This window comes from Triticum aestivum, chromosome 2A (assembly GCF_018294505.1).
Source record: "Triticum aestivum cultivar Chinese Spring chromosome 2A, IWGSC CS RefSeq v2.1, whole genome shotgun sequence".
Taxonomy (NCBI): domain Eukaryota; kingdom Viridiplantae; phylum Streptophyta; class Magnoliopsida; order Poales; family Poaceae; genus Triticum; species Triticum aestivum.
Genome location: NC_057797.1, coordinates 22,859,909 through 22,868,559, shown reverse-complemented (window position 1 = coordinate 22,868,559; position 8,651 = coordinate 22,859,909). Strand labels below are relative to the sequence as shown.

At 43.9% G+C, this 8,651-nt stretch overlaps 1 protein-coding gene across 1 annotated transcript in view; it reads right to left on the bottom strand.

Annotated features, from left to right (window-relative positions):
* Nucleotides 1-3,165: 3,165 nt before the first annotated feature.
* The window catches only part of LOC123187148 (70 kDa peptidyl-prolyl isomerase-like), a 6,143-nt gene continuing 657 nt past the window's right edge, over nucleotides 3,166-8,651 (bottom strand). Inside the window, exons 2-12 of the mRNA XM_044598922.1 lie at nucleotides 8,560-8,646; nucleotides 5,542-5,802; nucleotides 5,387-5,461; nucleotides 5,214-5,294; nucleotides 4,947-5,141; nucleotides 4,592-4,857; nucleotides 4,372-4,497; nucleotides 4,128-4,274; nucleotides 3,905-4,032; nucleotides 3,553-3,664; nucleotides 3,166-3,456 (exon numbers count right to left, since the gene is read on the bottom strand). Coding sequence (XP_044454857.1) covers nucleotides 3,262-3,456; nucleotides 3,553-3,664; nucleotides 3,905-4,032; nucleotides 4,128-4,274; nucleotides 4,372-4,497; nucleotides 4,592-4,857; nucleotides 4,947-5,141; nucleotides 5,214-5,294; nucleotides 5,387-5,461; nucleotides 5,542-5,802; nucleotides 8,560-8,646 — 1,673 coding nt within the window. The 3' untranslated portion in view covers nucleotides 3,166-3,261. The remainder of the gene's footprint in view (nucleotides 3,457-3,552; nucleotides 3,665-3,904; nucleotides 4,033-4,127; nucleotides 4,275-4,371; nucleotides 4,498-4,591; nucleotides 4,858-4,946; nucleotides 5,142-5,213; nucleotides 5,295-5,386; nucleotides 5,462-5,541; nucleotides 5,803-8,559; nucleotides 8,647-8,651) is intronic.

The window sequence follows — 8,651 nt, the reverse complement described above, 5'->3', positions numbered from 1 at the left end:
CCTACTCCCGGTGGGAGTAGGACTCCCCTAGGGCGCGCCATAGAGAAGGCCGGCCCTCCCCTCCTCCACTCCTTTATATACGGGGGCAGGGGGCACCCCATAGACACACAAGTTGATTTTCGTGATCGTTCCTTAGCCGTGTGCGGTGCCCCCCTCCACGATATTACACCTTGGTCATATTGTAGCGGTGCTTAGGCGAAGCCCTGCGACGGTTGAACATCAAGATCATCACCACGCCGTCGTGCTGACGGAACTCATCCCCGACACTCTGCTGGATCGGAGTCCGGGGATCGTCATCGAGCTGAACGTGTGCAGAACTCGGAGGTGCCGTCCGTTCGGTGCTTGGATCGGTCGGATCGGGAAGACGTACGACTACTTCCTCTACGTTGTGTCAACGCTTCCGCTTTGGTCTACGAGGGTACGTAGACAACACTCTCCCCTCTCGTTGCTATGCATCACCATGATCTTGCGTGTGCGTAGGAAATTTTTTGAAATTACTACGTTCCCCTACATCTTCTTCCTGGGGCGCTCGCCCTCGACATCACCAAGGTCATCGCGGCTGATCTTATAGCGCAATGCACCGCATACCGCGCAAGCGTTCAAATCCTCGTACTCACCGCGGTAGAGGATGCAATCATTAGGGCATGCATGTATCTTCTGCACCTCTAACCCTAGAGGGCAGACAGCCTTCTTTGCTTTGTACGTACTCTCGGCAATTCTTTGTCCTTTAGAAGCATATTCTTTATCATTACCAGCAACTTTCCAAATCCCTTGTCAGATACACCATTCTCTGCCTTCCATTGCAGCAATTCCAGTGTGGTGCCCAGCTTTTTCTTGTCACCTACGCAATTCGGGTACAACAATTTTTTGTGATCCTCTAACATGCGCTGCAACTTCTTCTTCTCCAAATCACTTGCGCAGTTTCTCTTTGCACCGGCAATGGCCCGACCTAGATCATCAACGGGCTCATCTGATGCCTCTTCTTTAGTTTTTTCCCGCATTGCCGGCTCAGCTTCTTCCCCCATTGTTGTATCATCGTATTCAGGGAACACATGGCCAGGATAGCTGCCGTCGTCCTCTTCTTCTTCATTGTCTTCCATCATAACCCCTCTTTCTCCGTGCTTGGTCCAAACATTATAGTGGGGCACGAAACCTGACTTAAACAGGTGGACGTGAATGGTTCTTGACTTAGAGTAATTTTGACTATTCTTACAGACAGCACATGGACAAGGCATAAAACCATCCGCCCGCTTGTTTGCCTCAGCCACAAACAGAAAAGTTTGCACGCCATTAATGAACTCGGGAGAGCATCGGTCATCGTACATCCATTGTCGGCTCATCTTCAATACACAACACCAAAAACACCAAATTAATAAAAGTTCATACATAAAGTTCATACAACACTTAAATGCAACAAATAAATAACTCTCTAGCTAAAGCATTTAAATGCAACAACAAATGCGATCAAGATCGCAACTAAGGTAACAATTGATCCAACAGCATAATGATACCAAGCCTCACTATCAATGGCATATTTTCTAATCTTTCTAATCTTCAAGCGCATTTTCTCCATCTTGATCTTGTGATCATCGACGACATCGGCAACATGCAACTCCAATTCCATCTTCTCCCCCTCAATTCTTTTCAATTTTTCTTTCAAATACTTGTTTTCTCTTTCAACTAAATATAACCTCTCGACAATAGGGTCGGTTGGAATTTCCGGTTCACATACCTCCTATATCTATGTCAACTTGATGGGCATAATTTGTCATAAACACGAAATGCAACAAATAGTTTTAAAAGAGAATATACCACATCCGAATCATAACAAGGACGCGGGGCGACGGGAACGGATATCAAAACCATGGCACTATGTATAACAAACAACGTACGGGTAAGATAACTATATGAGTAACTATATATCCAAATCACACAAACATCAATTTTTTATATAAAATTTCATGAACAAGAGGCTCACCACAAGGTGGTGCCGGTGACGGGACGGTGCGGGCGATCGACGGTGGTTACGACGGAGATTTAGAAGGCACTAAGTAAACCACACCTACATATGCAAACTAAGTGTTATTTTGACCTCAATTTACATATAAATCAAATACTACCACATATAATTCCTCCCAAATTACTAAAACCCACAATTAATCACTATATAAACCAATGCAAGAGCTAATCTAGCAATGAGAGATGAAAGGACAAAGTTGCTAACCTTTGTGATCATTTGAATGGATGGGGGCCTGCAAATCTTGACAAATTTGGGGCAAATTTTGTGATGAACTCGAGAGGAAGAAGGGAAGAACAGAGGAGAGGGAGAGGGAAAGGGGGAAGAACAGAGTGCTGGTGGACGAAGGGTTTATATAGGATGACCTTTAGTACCGGTTCGTGCCACGAACCGGTACTAAAGGTGTTGGAGGGGCCCCACTCTGACTACATCCTGCCACCACTTCCATTAGTACCGGTTTGTGGCACGAACCGGTGCTAAAGGTTCGCCACGAACCGGTACTAAAGAGCTCCTCCCGCCTAGCCGTTGGAACCGGCACTAATGGACACATTAGTGCCGGTTCTGGTACAAACCGGGACTAATGTTACTCACATTTGACCCTTTTTCTACTAGTGCTTGACTGCAATCTATATCTGCAGTTGAACATTATTACTTCAATGCAAAAAGAAAAGTATCCAAGTAGAACAATTATCTTTCTACAACCATCCTTTCTACAACCATTATTTCTGCAACGATCACTGCTTGTGATGCAACAGAAATTCCCAAAGGGCCTCAACTTCCAAGAGTGCAGAGCACGGTACTATGTGCCTGTGCGGTGCAGTACCCCGATGCACAACGATGCGCCATGTGCCGACTCACCAAATCACAGCGAAATAGATAGGCAATAGACATTCACCATGACAAAATGGTTCATATTTATATTTACCCATGAGAACAACATATTCATATTTACCCATGAGAACAAGGATACCCAAAGATCAATGAGACACACCACATATATGACACTAGGCGACCTGTGCTACGATGGACTATGATGTGTGGGCTAGTACTTGTGTTGTGAACTGGACTGCAATGCACAGTAACGCCATATGCAGACTCACCAAGTCACAGCGAAATAAATACGCCACATTGACCAGGACAAAAGACACTGTCAAGAGAACAATGTCACAAATATATTTACCATGAGCAGTTGACCCACCACGACATTAACACTACACGACCCGGGCATGTCGACCAACGCGTCGTCAGCAGTTGACGCAGTCAATTTCATGAACTCCGCTCTGCACATAGTAAGCAACACAAAGCGCGACCAAGATCATCACGGGGATCAGCAGCCTTAGCACGAGCCACAGCTTGCTGCCATCGGTCGTGAAGAAAGGCGCCAGAGGCCACAGGCTGCGCGGCTTCTTGCTTGGCCCCTTGCTACTTCCACAGCCCTCCTGGAAGCAGCAGATAAAAATGAACTGTAAAAACGACGGCCAAAGTAGTCTCCTAGTGACAAAGTGGCAAACGGTTTGCGGAAATAGGAAACTCACATCGTCTTCCAGCTTGCTCAGCTTGTTGATCATGTTGCCGTAGAATTTGGCATCCCTCCTCTCGTACTCCTTCACCTTCTCCTTTAACCTCCGATAACCCATCTTTACGTCCCTGAGAAAACACAAGGAATGTTAATTACTTCTCCCAACAACCAGGATTCTTAGTCAACGGTGATCAAACAAATAATGGCCAGTGTCATAACATTCCATATAACAACATTAGCTACACAGCCTAACGAGCTAGACCCTCGCAACAGGATTTCTTCAAGTTAACTTGTGATCCAGTGTTTTTCTTGATACTAGACTATGAGTACATCAAGACTCGACCGTATTCTGTGGCACTAAGACTAACCTGTTCTCTGGATCTATTTCCAGTGCTCTCTTGATATCCACCTCTGCCAAATCAAAATCAACAAGATGCATGTGTGCCTGCGCCCTTCTGTACAAGGCCTTCACGTTTGTGCTGTCAATTTCCAGGACCTGATCGTAATAATTCATAGTCAGCACTGATAACATCTCTTATTAGAACTATATACACTCAACTAGATGTTTCGGTTTCCGTGTATAATAATTACCTCGGTACACAGATCCTTCGCTTCCTTGTAGTCTTTAAGTTTCAGTTTGCACGCTGCCTTGTTGAGCTTGCAGCTCACCTTGAGTGGTTTGGACAACTGTTTTTCTTCTTCATTGAAGGAGCTTTCGTACTCTATGAAATCCAAAGCCTAATATAGGGCAGAACATACTAAGTGTCAGAATTAATTTAATGCAAGGCATCCACACTGCAAAGGTGACGTTACACAATAGGGTCGAAATCATAACCTTTCCATATCTCTTAGAAGCCCTAGCATACTTGCCCATCTTAAACCAGACGTTCCCTTCATCCTTTTTCTTAGCAGCCGCTTCAATCTTCTCAGCATTAGCCTTTAACTCCCATGATTCCTTCTCCTGTGCAATGTGACATGCAAGATATCAATTTCACCAGTGACCACCAGTGACCAATAATAATTCAGTCATACACAGTCTGATGTTAGGACCCTACCTTATCAAAGGACACAAGTTCAACGTCATAATAAACAGTTGTGTTAGGAGGAACAATAGCAAGATCTTGCTTCGTTTCATCCGATCCAAATGCATGCTCTGGGGGAATAGTCACAAAGGCAACTTCTCCTTTCTTCATGCTAAGCACTGCTTGGTCAAGCCCTTCAATCACCTGATCCTCATCAGTCTTGAACTCGAATGGCTCTTCACCATCATGACCTTTCTTGACAAAGATGGTACCATCATCCAACTTCCCAATAAGTTTCACTGCAGAGTAACATTGCTACACTTAATTAAAAAAACATGACAGGAGTACCATTCCAAGATTATCCTGCAAAAGGACATTCAAGTTATACCTTTGACAGTTGAACAATCTTTGGGACGATCATAGCCTTCACCCTCCTGGAGGATCTTCTTCAGGATTGTCTTGTCATTGCCTATCTCCGTGACTGTCTTCCAGGACACCAACTGAAGATCAATGTGCAACATAGCATTAGGGGGAACTGCAGCTTTGTCTCTAGAGGCTGGCCTGCCTTGCTCACCAAACCCATCTGATCACCGCACGTGACGGATATTAGCTACATTACAGAGAAGAGTCCATAACTACATTACTATAAACTCACATTGTGGTTTGACAGTAAGGAGGGCCTTCTCATTCTTCTTCATTGTCTTGACAGCCTTTGCTATAGCAGGGCAGAAATGCCCTGAAAAGAAAATATTCCTAAGTGAGAAGATGCATTTCAAACCTCAAATTAGAAATTACAATGCAAATGTTCCAAAATGGCAAACACTGTACCATCTTTCACAGTGAACTCAACACCATCAGATTTTGTAACAAGAGTCCCGTCCTCAAGCCTCGCCTCATATTTAACTGCACCAAGTAATTGAATAAAACCCTGACGCTCACTGGAAAAGCATTAAGGCACAACTGCAACGAGCAAGGTATGGTACCAAAAACTTCATCACGGTCTTTGGGATTCTCCCACTTCTCGCCTTCAGCTAGTATCTTCTTAAAGATGCTGCCATCTTTGCAAATGTCCTTGACACTTGCCCATGAGAGAAGCTCAACATCAAACTGCAGCGTCGCATTTGGAGGGATGACTGGAGGGGAGCCATCCTCACCATATGCAAGCTCCGGTGGGATGGTGAAAATAGCATTCTCGCCCCTCTTCATCGTTTTGATGCCCAAATCCCATCCCTTTATAACTTGGCCTGCAATTAGAGGTTCACGACATCATTTCACTTAGAAAACACTTGCTTATCGACGAAAGCCTAGAACTTAAAATTTAAAGACACGCATGTTTGTTGTTTGGCTTCTGTAATAATGTTTCAATTGCACTTTGTAGTTACTAGAAGAAGATGACTCGGAGCAGCTACATGAGGAAAAAAAATAGGAAACTTGAGCTAACCAGAAAGCTTTCTGTACAACTAGCAGACCCATGACACAAACAACAACACTTGTTTCTTCAGCTACTACGTACCCACAGGCAATATATGTTCACTGTTGTTCCATCCAACTGAAAGCAAGTTAGGTTTGACAGAAACAGGACTTCGGCATGAGGATAAAGCTAAAGAGAAGAAGACAGATAACAATTATCGACCTAAAGGTAATAAACACAACCGTCCTGCTTAAGAAAAAACGACATAAAGAAACGCAAACACCCAGGCTTCATCTCAATTTAGCTGCTGAACCGTGATAATCTGTGCTTATCTTTGAAACTGTTGTGGAAAGGAGAGTAGAGTTAATTGCATATAAGTACTACAATTAGAGTTAGGGCAACTAATTGTTACAAGTTTACATGTTTAAACACTTTTTGACAGTGAAACTGACCAGAGGGGCCTGCATGTTCTTTTGCAGAAAACCCCCTTCTTATATTTAATCACGCGAAGGCCCCTCGTTTGCGGAACCCCAAAAGTCCAAAAAAGCCCCCACCAAATCCACACCATTCCAAAAAAAGTCCATTTGATTGTCACGTTTTTACGACTTAGCAGATTTAGCACTGTGGTAATTTCTGAATTTCTGATTTCCGTTAGTTTTCAGATAGCACATTCTGGTAATTCCATACTTTTCAGCACATTATCAACTTATTAGTGGTTGGACGAATTAACTTTCAGATAGCACCTGTGCTACTTATGCAATATGGCAAGAGAGTCTACAGGTGATCTGTTTGATGTCAGGATTTTTTTTCTGCCAAAATTCATAACGTAAATCCAATTTGGCCTCATTTGTTTTGCTACCAAGGCCCCATTCAGATGTTGCCAAAATTTGCAAGTCACAGAATTTTGGTTTGATTTGTTAGTAGCAAGAGTTTGTTACCTCTGTTTTATACTGATCCAAACAGGCAAACACTAACCTAAGCAGAAACATGTTGCTGGACCAGCAGAACCTAGGCTCCAGACAATTAGGCCATGTTTGGGTCCTTTTTTTAACAGAAAGTTTACAAAAGATCCGTATGTCATCAATTAGGCCATTTTTGGCAATTGTTTGGCTTGCCTAATTCATGATTTTTCTGTTCTCGCAATAGAATGTTCTGAGCCTGCTTCAACTCATAGGCAGTTTGGCTGATGGCTATCTGCAGATAATTTTCTAGTGCTTTGGTGATCCTCTGCTTTCAAATATTAAATATATTGAGAAGGCAACCAATACATATAAGTAGATCAATTAATAACTAACATATTGCATCGCTTCCTGTCAATCGTTTTAATTTTCTTCTTTACACTGCAGACCAAGATTTTCACAGAGCTTGTGCAAAAGGTCCCTGATGGCTGCCTGTTCACCATAGTCTCAGACTCCTGCCACAGCGGTGGCCTACTTGACAAAGCCATGGAGAAGATTGGGCACAGCACAAAGAAGAACCAGGCCCAGCAAGGAAAACGGGAAGAGCGGTCTGATTCTGGCTCCTTTTGGCGGCGATATATAATAGTGCCTAGCTGCTACGAGCTAGCTGTGCTGAGCAGCTTCTACTGGCTCTGAACCTGAAGATGAAGGTGCAGGCAGAGTGGGAAGAGGACAGGAGGGCAGCAAAGGGAGCGAGTGGATATGAATAAAGGATAGAATGTTTTATTACTTGGAATAGTGGATGCAAAATGCTGTGGTTACAGAGAGTAGGGGAGACTGGACACGAGTCTTCTGTCGGCCAAATGGTGAAGCTTTTATGTGTGTGCAAGTGCAGTTTTATCCCCCGCAAAAAAAAAAGTGCAGTTTTATGTATCTGTGCAAGTGATACTGGCATTAGCAAAGAGCTGATGTGTTGTATCCTGGCGAAAAACATTTGCAGTATGAAGAAATCGGTCTTTTTTTTGGAAACGGGACGAAAGGAATGGTGTTAATTCTATTTTCGTATATTATGACATCTACTGTATCTATCCCTGGTTCTTCTGGAATATTTTTTGTTAATCTGAAAAAAAACTCATGCCGCATAATTATGCACTTGCAGGTTTTCCATTCACGGCGCCTAGAGAGTCTCTAGAATGCGGGTGAGAATTCTTTTACCAGTATAATATGCGCGTACGAAGAACTAATTACTCTTATCAATATTCGGTTTGCGTGATGCAGAATCACAATCCATTGCCTCTAAATAGGGATGAAATGCAAACTAGCACATTTGATTTCAAATCCAACAGTTCTGGTGTTTCAGTAGGCACGATCGAGCGCATGAAGGGGGGATTGACCGTGGAAACAAAATTCAGATCAATCCCCACTCAAGCAGAATCACACTAAACTGGATCCTAACGAGCCCTGCCCCAGTCAGCGTTGTAGATGCCAGATTTCCTGCCAGTCTGCCTGCAGCTAGTTGTAAACTTGTACTCCTACTAATCTGCAATACTGCTACTATCAAATTTCCGATCTAACCATCGCAAAATTTCCGATCCTAACCATCTACGGCCAGCTGAAAAAGATTCAGTTCAGTTCAGAAGAAGCAGAGGAGGAGGAGTTGACTGTCAGTCAGACTCAGAGCGCGGCGGTACCTCGGCCGAGGGTGAACTGGAACGGGGCGTCGCGGTCCCGGCTGGAGTCGAACTTGGTGCCGTCCACCAGCGTCCCCGTGTAGTGCACTGCG